Below are 21,166 nucleotides of genomic sequence, written 5' to 3' on the forward strand. Positions count from 1 at the left end.
CTAAACTGCTGATAAAGTATGTACTCAGATTACTAAGAATAATGTGCCAAGTAGTGACAGGACAGTAATATTGCAGAAACTGATCTGATTAAAGTAGAAGTACAGATAGAAAAAGAAAATTGCTTTATCTAAATGTGAGGGTTTTTTAATGCTAAGAAATACCAGGATTATTTTGAACTTGGTTTGCATAATGCTGGACTTCATTGCACATTTCAGTGGACTATGGGAGAGCCATCAGTGTATAAACACAAGCCATGAAGTATCATTTTGGCCTGCTGACTTCCCATGTTGCTGCCGCCAGCCCTGGCAAAGGGTTCTCTATAAAATGGAAACAGAAATGCTGATAAGCTTCAAAGTTCTGGTGTTAGTACGAAGAGATAGAATAAGTGGGATTTAATAGAGTCTACAGCAGAGGGGTAGTTTTAAGTATACTCAATGTGCAATGTGACAAATATTGAGGAAAATGTAGTAGGACAGGAAAGCACAGAGTTGTTGTCATATAGCTGGAAGGAGTTGCTTGATTGCTATATTACTGATTGCCCTGAGAATATTGCTAATTTCATGTTTACACATCAAGAGGTAATATTTTGGTACAAATGCAATTAAGTGGCAGGACTCTTTTTCTTAGTCATCTCTGTTCTACTCTAAATGTCTTTTTCTCAGTCAGGCACCTGAATTTTCACATCATAGTGATTAGAAGAGCCAAGTTTTAACACAATAACTCTTTAGCTCAAAGGACTATGCAGCCTTTGTTTCTCACTGCTGGATACTTAGGATAAGTACTGAGCATACAGACCTGCAGCAGTGCTGCTCGGAGGAGAAACAAACATATGCTGTGGGTGAAGGAAATGGAAGGCTAAATGAGGCTTTTGTCAGATGCCTTTCCCTGCTTTTTGTGCAGCTCCCTTTCTCTAGCTTTTTGTTTAGCCTACAAACCTCAGGGAAACAGACTGTCACAATCCAAGTCTTTACAGTGCCTTCCTGATCATGGGAGCCTTACATTTCAGAGTATTTGCTTCACTGATGACTCAAGTATAGTGGGATTTGCCTTCTGTGCAGCTTTTCCCTCCTGGTCTCCACCACCAGCATAAGCCTAAGAAGAGAGAGGGCTAGAATTTGCCCAGAGCACAGGAAATCCTAAAGAAAATCTTCTCTGAGGAGCAGCACTGTCTATCCAAGCTGCAAGGGACCCTGCTATGTCTTATCCATGTGCCATGTAGCAGTGAATGTAGTAAAAAGCCCTACACAGAGTATTTTAAGGAACTCAGTATTTTCACCCCTGCTCAGGAAAAGCACTCATTGAACTGAGCTGGTTTAATAAAGACAAGGAGAATATGCCATTCTACACCTCCCAGGTTGAGAGGCAGTGACAGATGAAGGGGACAGTGAGAATAAATATCCATTCCCCACTCAGTTCTAGCAGTGGAGTTGTTTTCATGTCCAGTCTCTGCTTGCAGGACACTGGCTGATCAGTGGGTATAGGAGTTTGTGCATTAATTCTGCTTTTGTTCTTCTCTAGCTCAGCTCATCCTTTCCTTCATCCATTTGGAGGGCACCACTAGCAAAGGTTTTGCTGCCTATTGCTGTAATCCCAAGACAGTTTAGTTTAAGTCCCTTTAAATCTTGCTATCTGCCTTTCACCCAAGAGAGTGAAAGTTAAAGTATTTTTCGATGCTAAAAATAGGCAGAGTAGAGTTGTAAAGGGAGTTCATGTGGAGCCTGGTTCTAAGTGGCTTCTTCCAGCTGATGTAGCTGCTGAGAGTCTGACTCACTGCTCTTCCTTGATACATCTCTCCACCACTATTATGTCTTTCATGAATGAGTCCTTAAATGTCCTTTGAAATGAACAATACAGTTTTGTCATTGTTTCGCCAGTCAGAAGATAAAAAGATGAGATGCTGTAGCTCAGGGAACATTTATTTCCAGGCATTTTTATTGTAAGAAACTCCCTCTGTGAGCATAGTTTCGAATAATAGCCCTTATAGGAAAAAAAGGACATCTGTTCAGGCCTTGCACAAAGTGACATTAATATCAACTTAATGGACAAAACTTCCAACAGGAGACTATTAAGCTTTCCTGATAAATTAATGTTATGCAATTTTAATGGAAATCTGAAATAGATGAGAATTAAAGAGAATATAAAAACTAGGTGTTTTGTGGAGTTTTACTTGAGTTGATATAAAATCCTCTCCTTCAGATGATCACATAAGGTGTAGTTTTCAAGCTGTCTTTCGTGCTTTATGTCAACTTCACTGTATTGAAGAAGGAGAGCTTTTAAATTATGACCTAAAGTGATGAATGAAAGTATCTACCATCATCTCTGTGAGATGTATACATTCAGTTGGATCAAGCAATCACCATGAAGACCCAGATGAGAAGACTTACTTGGGACCAAGTGGTTTTAGGACTTGTTCTCTATTAGCCCCATCCCATTATAAATTGACTTTGGATTGCATCTGTGCTTTCTGGGTAATCTCTAATGGGTCTGCAGGTTGGGATTGGATGCAGGTGCTTAATTCCTGTCCCTGATCTGTGCCTGGTAAAATCAAGACTGCACCTGCAGGGCAGGGAAACAGGTATACAGGCTGCTCCAGTTCTCTGCTAAGGTAGGTGTTTGCTTTCTTCTTCTCCATTTTGGAGCAATGCTTATTAATTTGGGTTCCCCTTTTTCTCTGTTATATTGCACCAAAGCTTCAATTTGTTGTTACAGCTTTATTATACTGGTGAGTACTTTTAAATTTTTTAGTGACTGACTAGTGCTTGTCATCTCTTTGGAATTTCTTTGCAAATGAATCTCAATAGATTTGGAAAAGTTCTGCAAAATCTGGTTTTGTGCCTCTTTGGGGTGACACTGTATAATCTTCATGTACACTTTTTATGGACTACCTAATGTATTGCACACTATGTAATTTAAGGAAGTAATTATTTCAGATTTGTGTGCATATGTAAGTGCATTATTGTTTCTTGTAAAAAATTTGAGAGAAAACATAAGTATTTTCTTTAGGGTTGGTTTGTATTTTGGGCGGTTTGTGGGTTTTGTATGTTTTATTTTTTGCTTTTTTTGTTTTGTTTTTGTTTTTTGTTAATTTAGGAAAGGTAGTTCTCACACAGGAAAAGAGAAGTTACTTGGCTCTGAACAAAAAATATCTGTTTCGGTGGTTTATGTGGTATTATTACTGTAGCTAATCATGTCCCTGGCTTTCAGTTTCAAAAATGAGCACTTATGTCTCTTTAAGTAGTTGCCATGGAAATCCTCCCAGCATGAACCTCTTCAGTGAACACCTTATGGCAGATAAATTATGTCTTTTGTTTCCATAAACACATCAGAAACTGGAGTGAAAGGGTTTTGAGTGTCTTCAAAGCACAGGCACAAGAACTGATACTTGTTTGTTCTAGCATATGTTTCCTAACCTCACTTCAAATCAGATAAATCAATGCCAGATTCTAATAGTGTTTTTCTGTTTGAGAAAGCAATACAGTGAATTGAAGAAATCTCTTTTCAGCTCCTAGTCCCCCTAAAGATTTTCAGATTTTTTTTATTTTTAATACCAAGACTTCTGTATATAAGATATTTAGGAATTTAGAAATATAGGAGATATTACTGGCATTCAAATGCTTTCCTTTTCTCTGCTGTGGAGTCTTCCTTAAGCAGGTGTGATCTTTGTGAGAACAGAGTGAAATAATAGAAAATGTGAACCAATAACTTTTGTGGATTGTGTTTTTTGGCTTTTTGATTATTAACAAGCTAATTTTTAGTTGAATTTCAAAATAATGGAATGAAAAAGAAGTTTGTTCACTGGCTTTTTTTTTAATGTTCTCATTGGTTTTCACTGCTGTCTTTGCCATGTATCTAGATGTTGAACATCAACATTGGAAAGCTGTTCCTTTGTATTAGAATGTGGCCAGTAATTTCTGGGGTTTTAACATTTCTGTAAAGAGTAACTCATTGTAATAAGGGTATTCAAAGCCCCTAAAATTTTGTTCTATTACCTTGAATAAGACACATGATTAGAGTGAAGTTGTGACCTGCAGGTTAGCAGTGTCATATTGGAGTGTACTGTGTGTTAAGCAACCTTCATGTGCTGATGCAGTCCCACCATTGTGTCACTCTTTAGCCAGAATTCCTGTGCACACAGAGAGCCCAAGTGTCCTCTGTTGCAGTGCTGTGAGATAGGGGTAATTCCATCAGCTACATATTTACCAAAATGCGGCTGAGAATAAAATTTGTCCCAGTATACACATATATGGAAACTAATAAAATGGGTTCACTGTAAAATGTTAAGATATAAAAATGGAAAAGAACATTTTAATGACAAAATGCACAGGCTGTATAATACCATTAGTAACACGGGTTTTTAAAAATGTTTTCTACTGTTTCTACTGCTTTTTTGCCTTGTTTTTAAGCAAGGTGAATGTTGATATCTTTTACAGAGAGTATTTTTATTAGTCCTTCAGGACAAGGAACTTGTAGAAAACTATTCATGTGTTCAATACAAGCTGTGTTTATCTCTGTCCAGTTCCCATCACACTGGTGTTGGTGCCCTGGAAGCAGCATCTGTGACTAGTTTGGTGCCAGCTGCAGCAAAAGCCTGTCTCAAATGCGGGTGGACATGGCACTCATGGTGGGTTAAAGCACACAGCTGAGCAAGAACTGAAGAGAAGTTGGCTTTGCCACAGAACAGCTCCCTCCATAGTAGATTAAAGGAGTACTTCGTTCTCCTGAGCTTTCAGTCAGTCTCTCCATTCACTGTGTTCCCTTTTAAAATTGAGTCTGTTTAGCTTCCCCTGCCAGACACTCTGGCACAGTTCCTCAGGCACTTAAATATCATTGCGGATTTGGGCTTCTGAGCCTACATCTTATTTCCCTCTGAGGGGGAGGAAGCTTTGCAAGTAGAGTTAATTTTGCTGTAGAGGAAATAAATGCAATGAATCCTTTCTATTAGATTAAAACTGATAATAAAGAGCAGCCTTTGTCCCTCCATTGAAGAATGTCTGTGAGCTGCACAGCCCCACTGCCTGGGATGCTGTGAAAAGCCTGGTTATGTGGAGCATTCAGTGAGATTGGCTTCCAGTGAAGCCCAGGATAGCGCCTCCCTCTTGTCTGATCTGCTTTTTCTGTCCTCCAGCAGTATGTATGGAGTGGATCCAACCCACAGAGAGCACAGATGTAGCTGCTTCATAAAAGCTTCTGAAACATCCTGTGTCTGACATAAACAAAAATGACCTTTAGTATCGCTCTCTCTGACTGCCAGTAATGGGCTAGTCGTGTTACAAACCTCCAAGCACACACGGCGTGCTTGGCACAAACTTCATCAGTATGGGCAAGATACAACTAATTAGGACATAAAAATACTCAGAAGACAGATATATATATATGTGTGTGTGTGTTTTTGTATAATGTGTGTGTATATGCAGTATATAAATTATGTGTCTATGCAATGGCATTTAGGGCAATACAGTACACAGCAAGGCAACATTTGCATTATTGTAATGTATCTGCCTGATTCTGTTAACACACTGGCATAAATCAGGGCAGCTGCATCTGTAATGGCAAAGATGGAAGTAGTGACAAATTGCTTTCAGAGAAGAACTGGGTGTAAATTGCCTCTTTTATATCCAAAAAATGGAAGAAATGGCTTTAGACAGCTGAACATTGTCATCCATATTGGAAACAGAAGCCAGAGTTAGTTCATTTTCATTTTAAACTCAAATTCTGATATCATATGGCAATTTCATTTCAGTGCTCAAATACATTTTTCTCTCTTGGTTTAAAAGTAAGCTAGACTAGTATGTTTTGGTAGATAAATAAAGTCGCATCCTTTTTTGTGAAGATTTTACTTGGTTTCATTCAGCATTTGCCATTTTCCTCTTGGAAAGAATAACAAACCCTTGTCTGATGAGTGCATCTGCCCATTGAATGTTGATTTGCCACTCAATAATAAAGCACACGAGGTCTGAATCATGTGGCTTGTTAGTCACCAGTATCAGGAAGCAATTAGGAACTGTTAACATTTTTCTCAGGTTGTCATAAATAAAGCTGATCTATTTGTGTTTCAACAATTTGGTGATGATTTTTTCTCTAGTCAAAACGTGCTGTGCACATTCTTTTTGTAATGTATGCCAAGATGCTGTAGACAGCTCAGGTCACAAATGTGTTCAGGCAAATAACTGCTGCTGGAACAATGGCTTTGTAACGATATGTTCTTTCTGTCAGTATTTCTGTTTTATAGAGTAATATCATCTGTTAACTGCATTTGGGGAGTAGGAATGATCTTCTGGCTCACTAGCAATGCTCTGGTGCTTCCTGCATGGCTCAGCTGAGCTGTATCAAGTAGGGATGGAAATGCCTCTAACAGCAGACCCTGTGACTGGGGTGCTCCTGCAGGACAGCAAAGATTTGGGTTTGACTTCCTCGTCTTGTGCAGAGGTGGGAGCTGATCCTGGGGCTTCTGCTGCTTGTGGAAAGGTTATAGATCTTCAGCAGTGATTTGCATGAAAAGGATGGGCTTTGCTTTGCTCTTGGAAAAAGAGCTCTGTGGCTCCTCAGTGAAAGTGGCTTTTTGAGCACCCTGAGAGCAGAGTGTGTGTCAGAGTGGCATACGAATAACCCCCTCAGGAATTTCCTTATGGTTCAGCTGTGGACAGCTGCATTGTCAGTGCAGTTCTTTGCTCTGCCCAGCAGTTAATGTGGAGCCATTTCAAGGTGCCCAAGTTTCCCTTCTTCATGGAATCCAGATTCTGCCCTGGGGTCTCCTTGGAGGAAGAGGCAGTTAACAAAAAGCTAGGTAGGTGCAATGGCTGCATTTCCGTGTCAAATCCCTGTGGTATTTGGGAATTGCATACTGAAACTTTCATGCTTCAGTTCTACAAATTGGCATGTGTTTAGTTACTTTACGCAATTGGATTGTCAAATTTATTCTCCAACTATAAAGTGTATGGTTTGAACATGTGGACAACTCATTGTCTAGAAAAGTGTGTCTGCGCTGACAGTTTGTAAAGTAGAACCTTTATAAACTCCATCATCTGTGTGCCTTGATTTTGCATTCTAAGCAAGCTACGAGTTTTTTTCTTCAAGAGGAAAAACATTAAAACATGCTAAAATTATATATTTGCTGTAGTTGTATAGCACTTCAGAAGTCCTATTTTTTCTGATGTACTAAAGATGTACTCAAATTCCTCACTGAATTGTCAAAAGTGCTTATGCTTAGTTTACTTTGTCATAGTCATGACATCTGTCTCTGGGGCTTATCAGACTGTATAATGAAGTGTTTTTGAACCCAAATAGTTTTGCTTCAATTTCAATTTATCTCCAAAACCATGGAGAGAATTTTTTATTTAGCACTGTAATAGCCATGTACATGTGCCTATTTAGCAACTCTAAAAATATGAAGCAGTGTTCAAATCTTTCAGTATGTGGTTCTCATGCAATTCCTACTGAATTACCAGGCCAAAGATCTTGGAGATATATTTAACCTAAAGTAACAACAATTTAGAAAGAATTGTTTCATCTTTTGCAGCCTCCAAAAAGGGGAAATGATTTCCCTAATGATATTACAATTTAGGAACTTATTTTTGGAATACGAACTGTCTGACTCTGTGTATAAACATCATCCTAGATGTCAAGCTTCCTTCAAAATTCCAGGGACATTAAAAGGAAGAGTTTTTATTCACTTGCACAATTTTTGGACAGTGACTGAAAATCTTACGCTGGATCCAGCATAAGATCTTTCTGTACCAGGTAGTACTAAGACCTATAGATCAAGTAAGTAGTTTGAGCTGAGGGGTGGATATTAAATTTTTCTTCTTCATTATTACTTTGAAAATCAACAGTTTCACTTTGGGTCCAATCAGGTGCTATTCTGAATCCTTTGATACTGAAGAGTAGCTCTATGATACTTGTGTATTGAAAAAGAAATGCACCAGGAGGTGATGACCTTTATGATCCTGAAGTGTTCATTCAGGTGCATCTGGGTTATTAACTGAAAATAAACTATATATAAAACACTCCAAAGCCTTGAAATGTCTGCAATATGAACACAAGCTGGTTATGTAGGAATTTGTTAAATAGCTTAAGTAATTTTTTTCCTTTACTCATATGCAATGATGGTGGGAGTGTTGCTTTCTCTACATCTGTTCTATTAGAAGTGACTGGAGAGCTTAAATCAGTACAATTAATGTTTTTAACAACAGAATGAAAGCATTTGTTATCTTCATGTAGTAAGATGAGATTGATTTGCAGGTGTAAGTAAACACTGTGTGGGTCTGAGGAAGAACTTTACTACAACACTCCTGATTTTACCAGTTTCCTGATCCACCTAGTCAGTTTTATGCCTCTGGTAGGGCTTGCTACTTCAAGTAAACAAGCAAGATCTAAAAGTAGAGCAAGCACAGAGGAAGAAGGGTTCCTCTATTGACTTTTCCAAGCTGTCAGTTTATCTATTGCAAGCTCAAATGTAACTAGCATTAGATCATTATCGTAACTCTTCTGTGGGTTTTTTTGGTTTCGTGTTTTTTAATTGGACAATTTTGTGCTCTTCTGTTGATCTCAGATGTGTTTACTACATGATCTGTGTGGGTCGCTTTTTCTCTTGTAGTTCTTCCATAACCATAAACATACATGTTTTTAATGAACTTGCTTTTTGTAATTTCTTTTTTTCAAGATTATAGAAAGGGCTGGTGAAGCTTTATTTGCTGTACCAGGAATATTTAATTTTTAAGTTACTTCAAGCAATACTATTTATTATGAATGTGTGATGATGGTAATCATGTATCATTAAACATGTAATCTTGCTAATCAACTATTTTTAATAGGAATATGAGACCATAGTTAGGAGGAGTGCAGTGTGACATACCAATTTATTTCCATCATTCCTATAAGTTAGCATAGCTCAAAATAAGAACATAAGTACCCCATGAGGTCAAGCCTGCCTAGCCTAGGAATAATAGGAAACATTAATTACTTCAAATATTTTGATCTATATTGCTAATTTACATGAAAGAGTGACTGTAAGTTCCTTTCTTAATATGAAGTATGATAATAATGCTTATATCACTCTTTATATGATTTAAATGCTATAAATAGAAATCAAAATACAACTATAGCGAAAAAAAAGTGATTTAGCTTTCTCTTTGCAAAGCTTACCTTTCATCTCATTGGGATTAAACATTCTAAAGGCACAGAAAAAGCCCAGGGAAAGCCTTGCTGCTTTAATCAATAGCTGATAGGATAAGGCTGCATCACCTTTCCCCATATGAAATGAAAGGGAAAACTCCTGCTGACCTCTAGGATAGGTGAGATTCTGCCTTGGAATAACTGTGGATGCTTGTAGGTGGACTCAAACTTCTTTGTGTGTATTTCTAAGCTTTCAAATCGGCTCAAGCTTGTGATTCTGGACAATGCTGCATGTGTTCAAAGGTAATTTACCAAGAATGGCACAGGTATAGCTTTGTATCTGTGTAGGTTTTATTGTAATACTGCTTAGACTATTTATTTGTATAAAGATTTGATTTTGAGTTTTGCAGAAGCATCAAACAGCAGATGGTCTGTCTGTGCAATACTGTGCTAATAAGGTTAGCACAATCCTGTCAAAATGTACCAAGTTTGCTAAGTATCGGGTGTCCCACTATCTGTCTGATGCAGACAGAAATTGAGCATCCAAATCAGGGTGCAGGTGTACCAGGTATAAAAAGAGCTGTAAAGAGAGGCAGTCATGTGTGTGTAAATCACATGAAGTGCCTTGTGTATCAGGCACATGAGGAGTGCCTGAGTGTGTTTAGCCTGGAGAAAAGAAGGTCTCAGGGAGAACTTGTTCTCCACCATTGCCTGAAAGGAGTGCCTAGTGAGGTGGGGCTTGGCCTCTACTCCCAGGTAACCAGCATGAGAGCAAATGACCTCAAGGGGAGAATCTGGTTGCACATAAGGAAGAATTTCTCCACAGAAAGCCTTGTTAAGCATTGGAATGGACTGTCAAGTGAGGTGGTGGAGTCACTATCCCTTGGGGTCCTCGAGAAATTACTGGATGTGGCACTTAGTGCCAGTTGATAAGCTGGTGTTCCATCAAAGTCTGGGTCTGATGATCTTGGAGGCCTTCTTGAACCTCAGTGACTCCATAGAACATGGTTTTGCCAGGTACGTTTCATGGACATGCATGAACAAGCACAATGTCAAGAGCGGTGCACTTGTGAACTCTGCAAACAACGTGCCTAACTAAGCCTTTGCCAGAGGCCTTAGCCTGAAATCCTTCTTTGAGGCAAGACTAGCACTGGAGTCTCCAGACCCTGATCCCAACATCTTTGGTGCTGAAGTATCTGCTGAGCTGACTGCACGTACACAGAAAGAACAGCAAAGAGAGCTCCAGGAACCAGATTTGCATGTGCAAAACTCTCGTGAGCAGAGTAGCATGAGTGCATCTAATCATAAATGTACCATTGTTGGGGCAGTTCAGAACAGATATAATATGCAGGAAGAGCAAAGCACTTGAAAATTATTCACTGCCTGCCCAGAAGCCCTCTGGAACTATTTGAAAACCTGGGAAAGGAAAGTTGTAGGTATCCGAATCACAGTGGTTAAGCACCTTGGAAGGAGTAAATGACAAGTACTCTCTGTGCTCTGGCCATAAATAACTATTGAATTGAAAGACAGGGAGTGAGAGGGGAAGGAAACTGGACACCAAAACAACATAAATAATTCTCAGAAGAGAATATATCTAGAAAACAAAATTCTTTTCTCTTGGTACGTGGTATTTCATTGTTTTCGTAAATCCTCTCCTACTGTTTTGATCCTGATTCTTTTCCATACCTATGGGCCTTAACACCTCTTACCTAGTTCTTAGAAGACAGAAGCTCCTCAACAGAAATTAATTGATGACCTACTAAGTCCTGATTTCTGACTGTGGGCTGTGGCAAAACTGAGGATGATGAAGCTCTAGTTTATTGCTCCTGGTCTGGCACCTAATGTGTGACTTGGACAGAATTTAGGTGTTCAAGCAAAAGTCGTTGTAGAAGGCATCACAAGTATAATTTGAGTGGATATCATGGGAGGTATCTAATCTGGAGATGCCTTAATTTTTATTCTGAAAGTTCCTTGGCTCTGGGTGGGCGAAGAGCTGCTGGTTATTCTGGATGCTGTTCTACATGTTGCCGTGTTTTACTCACTTATCATTCAGTGTGAAATATGAAAATATTGCTGCGATTACCCTGTAACTGCTGGACTAAAAACATAACACTTTTTGGTAACCTAGATCCCTCAATCATAGATGTTCACTCGAGTAGTCAATTCTACAGACACATAAACACACCAGTACCAACAGTAATCAGAAAAAATTACTCCCTTGTTCACTTTTTGTGTGTGGCAGCTCACACTTATAACACCCTTAAGGACTGGGTTCAGTTTTGCAAATTAGGCCCCCTGTTATTAGGAGGATGTAGCAGAGTTTTGCTGTAGGCTTTGCTAGCAAAGCTGCTGAAGTTAAGTTATAGACATATTAAAGACAAGGCATTTGTGTCTTTCTCATGAGAAGAATGAACACTTCAATAAACCATATATGACATCTCAGTTTAATGAGCTTTATAGGTGATAGATGAAACAAATATTTTTCTGAACTTAATTGGAATTAAAAAAAATATCAGGAATAAGTAACTTTTGCTTTCTCAAATATTTAATTGATAATACCTGCAGGTATCTAAGCAACGGGTTTTCTGATGTTGACAATGTGAAGAACAATTAAATAAAACCAAAACCCAAACAAAAACTCGTCTGCAGAGTTCTTGGAATAAAAGCAGCAAAATATAATTTGACACGTATCATCTCTGCAAGAAACTTCATTGTTCAAAAAGAAGCAGCAGTTAATAGACATGGATTATAATAATTTTTCTGCTCTCCTACCCCCTAACATTCTGCTGCACAGGAGCACACGCATGACCCAGGTGCTCCTGTTTAGTCCCATTGCAGCGTTGTTCAGTGCAGTGTGCACGCAGCATCCAGCCTGTTACCTAAGTAGTGTAACAGTATCTGTCCCATCTCCTTTTCTGCATCTTGTGGCAGAGACTTGCATTCCAAAAGACTGTAGTTTAGTCTAGATAGTATCATGTATTATTAGGTAAGTAATCCTACTACTTGGATATGTGGTCATTTCCTTTCAGATAAAATCAAACAAAGTGCTGGATCTTAAAAAAAATACTGATTATAAATTTTGTTAAAACTTTAACTACTTGGGAAAAAAGTTTAAATTGGGCACAGCACTTGACTCCACTTAATCATTGTGTTAGAATATTCAAATTTCCAGGCATTCTGAGTAAAAGATAATTAAGGTAGGTTAAAACTTGGTTATCCTCAAAGCCAACTGACACAGGAGTTATTTATAAGGCTGCTTGCGTTTTGGATCTTGAGCAATGAAGAGAGCAACACAGTCTTCTGCTCTTTTCCAGCAGTACCTGGAAGAATTGAAAGAGATTATGAAAAAAGAAAGATGAGAGTATGTATAGAGGGAAATCACAGACTCAAACCAACAAATTAATCATGGATGATGTTGAAAAGGAGGAGTGGGCACTTTATCAGCTTTAGCCATGCTCTATCTCTACCTTTCCTTTCTCTCTGGAAGCTATTTTCCTTTCTGTGTATCACATGTGTCAAGGTTATGAAATAGCTGTATGCATCCTACTTCAGGAAGAGAGCTGTATTCTGAGCCTGAACCCCAAATCTTCCTGCACTGATGTTCATTAAGCCTGGTCTGATGCTTTGAGCATCTGCTGTGAGTGCCAGTTGGTAGTTTCAGGCCATATATCTTTATTAATTTGCATGATGCATTTTCCTAGTGGTGTGTCTTTTTTTTTCCCTTTTTTTTTTCTTTTTTTTTGTCGGGGTCGGCTGTTACTTGTCTCTGCCCCAGCACGGGAAAAAGTGGTTCTGGGCAGGCCGCGCTCTTGAAGAAGGAGTCTGGACTCTTGCTTTTCGGTCTTGAGTTGCGTTTATTGTTCCTTATCTACCAAGTTTTTCTGTCTGTCCAGCCGAGGTCTGATCAGCAAGACAGCCAAGGGCACTCTCCCCCACCCACGGGGCGGTTGTCTCTTTTATAGTGAAAACTATGTATTAGACATTTACCTTCAATTTCCAATATTTTCTGCCCTTGTTGGCAAGTGCACTTTCTCTATGAACCAATCCACACATGCCAACATCATCCTGAACATGGATGCCAAGGAGAAGAAAGAAGAAGGACAGGGCACGCCCAAATCCCTCCATCTTAGAACCCTTGACCCCCATGTACAGAATTTCAAACCCCTCTGTACAAGGTTCAAAACCCCCCTGTACAGTGCTCCAAAATTTTTCCCTTCACCCTGTAATTCTTACTACTATGCTACTTAAAGTTTTGTGGCCTGTAATTCTTTATATAAGGTTGGCAATTTGCTCCATGAATTAAGATCGAATTTCCAGGTGTCTTTGGCTTCCTGCCAGGGTCTCCGAGCCCCTGCCAAGGCTTTGAGACATCCAGGGCATCCAGAGAGATGCTCTGGGTTCTGACATTTTTTTTTTTTTTAAATTTTTATTTTTTCCAGCTGTTATCATAAGAGGTGAACTAGAATGAATGTCTGGCTTTTCCTCCTGAAAACACTTTTGCCCTGAGAAATAACAGAGCCTATTGCAAATCCTGCGCTCACAGATGCTGTGTTTCTGCACCAGTGATGCCCAACATGGTGTGCATTGAATACACAGAATTTATGTTGCTGGAAGCTGGGGAATCACGCACTGATCCCCTGTTCATCTCTACTCACACAGACTGGGCACGGACAAGCAGGCTGTCACCAGCAGAGAGAGTCAGGGTTTTGCCATCCATGGCAACAGTCGATGTGCCCTCCTGAAAGGAAAGAAGGCTTTTCATTTTCCATGTCCTGTCCCCAGCAGAAAGAAAATGCTGCATGTACAGAAATTTTTCCTACTGAAAGAACACCTCAAACCTGTTCTGTTTCATGAGGTCTAGCTAAATATTCAGCTGATCACGTCTGTCTAACACTATTACCATCAATAAAAATACGGTTCATTGTTCATTGTTTTGTATCATAAAGCAGCAACCCATTGCTTGATTCTTGGAGTACACTGCCACCAATCTAACCCAGCAGCCTACAAGTTGGTACAGCTCCAGAAATTGCAGAGAGAATCTTCTGGAGTAGTTTAAACTCCTATTTTCTGATTCCTTATATCTCTTTAAGTCTTGAGGAGCAATTCACAAGTCAGCAGGGGGCTGACTGAAATTGCTGAGTTCCTCCATATTGGAATGCACTAGTTATTATCTTGTCAAGCCAGGGAGACAGGTTCTTGCCAGCCACAAGGTCTTGATTCCACAGGCTGACATAAGCTGCAGTGTAAACAAATGTCTTTCAAGATTATGATTTCTTTAATTAGTATTTGATAGTCCCTGTGAATTTCAACAGAAGAGGAACTAATAGAAATATCTGCCTCCCAGGCTAGCCTGACTTGTGTAAGCAAAAATCAGCTTTCCTTTTTCTTTGGGTTGCAAATCTATCCTACAAGCAAGCTGAGTGAAGGATGTCTAGATCACCTACAATCCTAATTTAGTCTAAACAAGTTTTCAGATTTTTTTATTACCTGATTCTGCTTGATTCCAGTTTGCCTTCAGGATGAGGGCAAATGTTTCAAGACAGAACTAAGAGGTGATGTTGCTTTATTGCTTGATCTGAAATATTTACAGGATATAGCCTAGGTAGTGTGCATTAAAATTCCCAACAAGGATGGATGCCAGTATTTCTGTCATCAACATACACGATGAGGAATAAGAGGCTATTTTTATTGTGGTAGCACTTTACAGTTATTTTTCAATACAGTTTAAAGCTGAAAGGTGGTGCCTATTGCTGATCTCTCCTATGAGAAGGAAGGGAATCATTCCAGTTTCTGTTGCTAGAAGGCTTTACTACTGTTGATTTTGAACTTAAACATGAACTCATCAGTTAACAAGTGTGAATTGCCTCATACCAGCTGCCATATCCAGATATCTGAATTCTTTTTACTTTTCTCAGTTGTTCCTGGTCCATAAGCTATAGCCTAAAAAAAAAGAAAATGGTTTCATCCAAGTGACCAAAGGTCCATATTCATCTCCCAACAGCATTTAAAACATTCTGTTTTTACAGGAGAATATTCATAGAAGATGACGTTATTTTTACAGATATTAAAATTCACACTATGTTTGGTATTCTCATATTGATTCCTACTGATAAAAAGGGAACTGGTCACACCTGCCACTCCTTATGCTCCTCTGCATCCTCGCTTATCTACTCCTTCTGCCTCCTCCCACTCTCAGTTTTGCATCTATATGCTTCCTGCTTCTGTTCCTGGAACAGGCACTTCCTCCTCATGAACTTTGGGCCCTGTCAAGAGCCTGTTGAAGCAGAAAAGTTTCTTCCATTAACATTAAAAACGCTGCAGACAGGACTTCATCTTTCTCATTTTCTGCCCCTTCTGTGTTCTTCCTGACATTCCCACACTCTGTCACTTTGCTGTCAACTGTATTGGATTCTTTGGCGTGTGACTCCAAGTAATTCTGGGGAAGAATATGTTTTGTAATGTTTTGTAAACATCTCGCATACAGCACAGATATCAAGTGTTGACAGCTTCATTTGTGCCCAAACTAGACTGTGTTTGAATAAACTGTGAAGTGGAATGTTTTAGGGCAGCCCAGGCTCCCTGGTTGCTGTCCAGTTTTCTTTGTTTTCACTTTCCGTAGATGGAGGAGGAGAAAACAAAGTGTGTTTCCGCACCCAGATTAGACTTGGACCACGAATGCTGCTCAAGCACATAAAGAAGCTTGATTTGCATCACACTGGTGCTTCTGATTTGGGAAATATGGGGAGAGGGACAGGGGAAGGAATGAGCTGTTTTAATCCCAAAGGAAATGAACAGAAATAAAGTTCAGGTTGATTCTGGATATGGAAGTAATGAGCTAGAAAGCCCCTGCCCTAAGCTAGTCAAATCAATAGACCAAAGACAAGTACTTCTGTTGGGGTGCATAACTTGGTCTGCTTATATTCATCCCAGGCCTGGATTCATTCATTCTGAACATAGGCACCTATCCATACCTTTAAAATATCCTTTTTTTTTTTTAATAAGGAAATTATATCCCCTTACCTCTGTTTCAAAGTTATCTCCAAACATACTCAAGGATTTTTTCTGTTTTATTTCACCACGATGATCATTTAACCAGCTTGAGAAGGAAAATGGCTCCATAACAGAAGTGGAATTCAGTGGGAAAGGTGTTTCTTTCAGGAGTTCATCTGTAAGCAAGGCAGAGGGCAATCAGTGATAGCCCTTGCTTCCCTTGGTCTTTGTAAACATTTTAATTGAGGAGTCAATTTACAGACAGTATCTAGCCAAAACTTTTAGTAGTAAGCAGTATTATGGTCATTATCAGGACTTTGTGTGATTGAAAGATGCATATGTTATTTGTGTGTCTTTATGGAGTGACTTCAAAGATGTTGTCAGAACTGTGTATGCTTACACTACCTAGTTCTTCCTGGCATAGACCTCATTCTCTTTCAGACCACCTTTTGCACTGGGAAAATAGGATGTATCATCTCTGAGCCTTTGCTCATATCATATCCCTCTGAAAGAGGACTTGGGCCTATAGAATGAGCTTGTTCTACATCTCACACATAGTACTGGCTTTTATGTTTCTTCTCCTCTATGGTTCTCTTCTCCTTCCCCGTTTTTAAATACATTGGCCACAGTGAATCAAACAGATTAGCACAACCTAAAATTTAATACAAAGTATTTTTTTGCAGTGTTCTTGGAGCATGTAGCGGCTTCGGTTTTGGTAGCTGGATTTAATTTCCAGTAATTCTCCTTCCTAAATAATTTGATTTAAAATAGCTGGAGAACTAATTGCAGTATAGCTGGCAAAATTCATTCTGTGTGTTGCTGGTACATGAAATGAGCTTTAGCTGTTTACCAGCTCACAGTGAAGTGCAGAGACAGAGCAATTGCCTTGTTGATTCTATGCAGTTTGTTCTGAGATGCCATGGGGGAGCACCCATTGAGTAATTCAAGCAGTAATGCCAACCAGATGCTGGAAAAACTCCCTGGATGGTTTGCTCCCAAATGTATTGTGGTAATAAACCTGCAGCCAAATCTTAGTCTTGGTGCTAGTAATAGAACAGCTCTTTTCAAAGTATTTAGTGTATTCATTATGCAGTATTCTTTTGGTTCTGTTCTAATGCTGAATTTTACTGCTCTGCAGTGTCTTGAACCTATCATTTCAGTTTTTCATTAAAGACCATTTTGTCCCCAGTCTTTGAACAATATGTGAGAGGGTCAGTGCATGCGAGGGATAGCAGTGTACTCCAGGTGCTGTTGCTGTTCATGAGGTCCCAGTAACCACTGAGTACAACCATCTCCAGATAATCTGGGTGGGAACCTACTCCTTTTGTTATAGAAACAAAATTTTGCTCTTCAAATTTCTTCTCCATTATTTTGGGAAGTTTGACCTGCTAACCCACTGCGGTCCCTTAACTTATCCATGCTGTGATTTTCTGATATTAAAATAATTACATTTTTAAAAATAATTTCTCTTGACAATGCCTCTTTCAGAAAATTCTGAAAGCAATCTGAAGAAATCTGCAGCAGAAGACATTTTTTGTTTGAAAGCTTTCTTCTTCAGGCTTTCTTTTTTAAAAAAGCTTCCTACTTTTACATTATTTAACTCAAATATTTAAAACAACTTTTACTGAAAAGCAAACTCATCCAGAGAAACTAAGCAGCACCAAAGAAAAAAGGAGTCTTTACATTAGATTTATTTTTTCTGAACTTGTAAGCATAACCAAGATCTAGTCTTGAACACTCTATATTTTATTGTCTGATGACACTAAAATGCAGTGTTAAGGTATTTTGTGATTTAGTTTTGGTGCTTCATTTTTCTCACTGCAATATGACTAGTCGGGGTTTTTTTCCTTAATTTTCACAGGTTCATCAAAAATCCTTTGGAGATAATTAGGAACACATACACACTTTGTCCTTAAATTATTGATATGTGCAAATGAGGCTGCAGTGGAAAATTGCTTTTTTGACTAGGGACTGATGTAAAACAAAGGTCTAAAATATTATGATGTGTGTTCACACACAGGAGAGGAGGAAAAGAAAAGAACATTTATCAGAAATTTTATGAGAAGGTACTCAGTGCAACTGGTGCTCCAAAAGACATTAAAATATTTTGTTTTATTAATAACTGAAATATTTATCAGTTGTTTTTATTTTCTTTTGTTTTCAGATTCAAACTCATCATTTAAATTCAGAAAATTTTATTGTAGTTCTGGAATACCAGAAAGTTACCGGTTGGCTTTCTACTAAAATGCATGTCCTAATTGTGAGAGGTATATGGGGTATTTGGTAGTGGTGTTGGTTGTTTGTTTGCTTTTAAAAAAACAAAAGGAATATGGAAGCTGGTAGGAGAAAAGACAAATACTGAGATACCAAAAATTACTGAGATGCTGTGAGTATCCTGCTCAACTTGGGGACTACTTCTTTTCCACAGTTTAAGAATTCCAGCATCAAGCCTACAAGTAAGTTCAGGTTGTATGTGCTGGAGAATGAATAGCAAAAAGCTGAATCTCGACAATGGGCATTGTGGTGGTTTATGCAAGGAGAATTGTGAATATTCCCCATGAATTGCAAGGAACTTGTGGTGAAAAATAAAGCCAAAGTACTTGTTTATATTCTGACCAAGAAGCAACACAAATCTAACAATAAGAAGTCTGTTTGTAGTTTAACTTCTATCTGTTATTCTCCATCAACATAATTTTGCTATTTTCCTCCTTCTGCTGACCTCTGACTCCTTTTGCCCTGATCAGCTGGGACAATACACAGGGGACAACAGAACAGAGTGGCCTGTGCCTACTCAGGGCCACTGTAAAGTGCAATACATCCTGCACTTACTATGGTGCACTGGCCTTTCTTGTTTGTGATAAACAGCCACCATCTAACAGATTAATTTCCTTTCAAGTGAAGGTGGGCTTTTCTTTATTTAGACTTTAAGTTCCTCAGTTCAGAGCTTTTTTTTTTTTTTTGACACTTGTCTTATCAGGAGGCCCTAGCCTATGATGGGGTTTTGGCTTAATACTATCTTTGATGTTAATGGCACTTGCTCAGTGACAGCATAATGGCCTTTGAAAACTCTGCCTGCATGGAATTAAGCTTTTAGTATGACCTGGTACGATGATTTGATTATGTGTTACTGCAGAACAAATGAGAGAGCACTGTGGTGATGAGGTACGTGACAGATGTGTGACATTATCAATAGACTGCTTGACTGAGTCCTTATTTAACCTGATGCTGATCCCTTGCATGATGCCAAAAGCTGTAGGTGTCCTAATGCTTGTGAACTTGAGCTAACAAGCTACAATGAAGAGGATCCAATCTCTTGCAGCTTCACACGTATTGGAGTTGAAGCCTGGTGCTTCTAAAAGAACTGTGTATTTCTAATCAGGCTAATGGCTTCTATTTAGATATTGTTGCATATATTTCTGTTTAGCCTGTACGTTTACTTTCAACAGTATCTGAGGAAGTGCAAGCCTGTGTTTCTGGAGTTCTGATCTAACACTACTGTGAGACACGGAGACAACAAATTTAATGATGGGAAAGGTAAAAATATGCCAGTAAAATGCAAGAAAATGGCACTTCTCAAGTAGACAGCTAAGAGTCTTTTGTAGGTTTTTCCAAGTAATATAACACTATGTGGAACCTCAAATCTAATGTTTTCTTACATTTTCAGACATCCATTTAAAGGTTCAATACTGAAGTCCATTTCTGCAGATCATTACTATTAAAAATTTATATCACAGTTCTTTACAGGAGTATAGCTTTTTTCAGGTTTTAATTACAATGTGATGATATCATGTTAAACTGAAAAAAAAGTCATGTTTACAGAATGAGGTTGTAAATATTTAAAAAAGGAAATTACAGGTTTTAGGGGAACTTGACTTCAGTTGAACTGAAGTCAATACTGAACTGTACTGAGACTGAGAATATTAAACTGGGCAAAGAAGGAGAGAACAGCTTGCAAGAAAAGAGCAAGTTGGATGTAAAAGTAGTTACAGTCTCAACAGAGACTATCTAAAGAAGAGTTTGAGCTTGCTGGGAGTACTGTGTTTCTGATGCAGTAAAGAGAACAGGTAAAGAAGATTGACACTAACCTACCAGGTGTATGTGGCTGATTTGCTTAACTCACATGTGACATGGAAGGCCCTCATTCCCTTCCCTGGTGATACTCCTAAGCTTTCTTGTCAAGAAATCAAATTGTCTCATTCTCTTGAGCCCTACTATCCCCAAGCTCTTACCATAGCTCTCATTTCTTCAAGATTTCTTCAAAGGAAAAGAGCAATAAAGCATTTGAAATATATCAAAATAAGGTCAGCTGATTGCATGCTGGCTTCATGAAAAACTGTATCTTTCAGTGATATGTCACCCTTCACTTGTAGACAGAGCATTCTAGAAGGTTCAAATCTTTAAATCCCCACATATTCCCACCATTCTGAGGTGCTGTGCTGCCTCAGTCTGTCCCTACATGCTGTGTCCCATCTCCATGCAAGAATGTGGCAAAGTCCATTGTTGTCTCCCTCTATAGCAGCAGAAGACATCATTCAAAGTGGAGTGATTGCATCCTCTTTATTTTTTCATCCTTTAACTGAAGGTAAAATGGTCCAGACTACAGATAATGAATTATTTTAAAGTTATGTATTAATTTATTTCTGTACACTTTCTAATCAGCATTTCCATGTCTTCAATGCTATATCAAAATGAATAATTCCAATGGTAAGGGTTCTGCAGCATTTCACATTTAATTGCCAATGCGAGTAATAATACATTCCCTAGGATGTTTTTCCCATATGTGCCTACCTAATTTCTATGAAAAATCTGTTTTATTCTCCAAGTTAACAGAAATGTCAATGAGACTAGTAGGATTTTAATACCTCTGCAAATAAAACCATTGAAATTAGGGGCATAATTTCAGACACCTGGGTTTTAGCCCAGTCCATATAAAAATCCGGAGTGGAAGCACTGAGAGTGACTGATTACTTTGAGGGTTGTTGGTTCATTTCCCTGTTGTGGAGCATATATACAGAAGCATTTAGTTGAAATTAAAGCACTCACTTGGTGCAACCATACATTTCC

The 21,166-nt window shown here is 38.7% G+C and overlaps 2 protein-coding genes across 2 annotated transcripts in view; one reads left to right on the top strand and one right to left on the bottom strand.

The window, feature by feature from the left end:
• MTA3 (metastasis associated 1 family member 3) overlaps positions 1-21,166 on the top strand; it is a 300,754-nt gene that overhangs the window by 259,067 nt on the left and 20,521 nt on the right. The window lies entirely within an intron of this gene.
• The window catches only part of HAAO (3-hydroxyanthranilate 3,4-dioxygenase), a 34,204-nt gene continuing 24,677 nt past the window's right edge, over positions 11,640-21,166 (bottom strand). The window contains exons 7-10 of the mRNA XM_064414395.1: positions 16,133-16,278; positions 14,984-15,052; positions 13,768-13,850; positions 11,640-12,432 (exon numbers count right to left, since the gene is read on the bottom strand). Of these exons, the coding sequence (XP_064270465.1) occupies positions 12,354-12,432; positions 13,768-13,850; positions 14,984-15,052; positions 16,133-16,278 (377 nt within the window). The 3' untranslated portion in view covers positions 11,640-12,353. The remainder of the gene's footprint in view (positions 12,433-13,767; positions 13,851-14,983; positions 15,053-16,132; positions 16,279-21,166) is intronic.

The sequence above is a fragment of the Passer domesticus genome, chromosome 3 (assembly GCF_036417665.1).
Source record: "Passer domesticus isolate bPasDom1 chromosome 3, bPasDom1.hap1, whole genome shotgun sequence".
In the NCBI taxonomy this organism is placed as follows: domain Eukaryota; kingdom Metazoa; phylum Chordata; class Aves; order Passeriformes; family Passeridae; genus Passer; species Passer domesticus.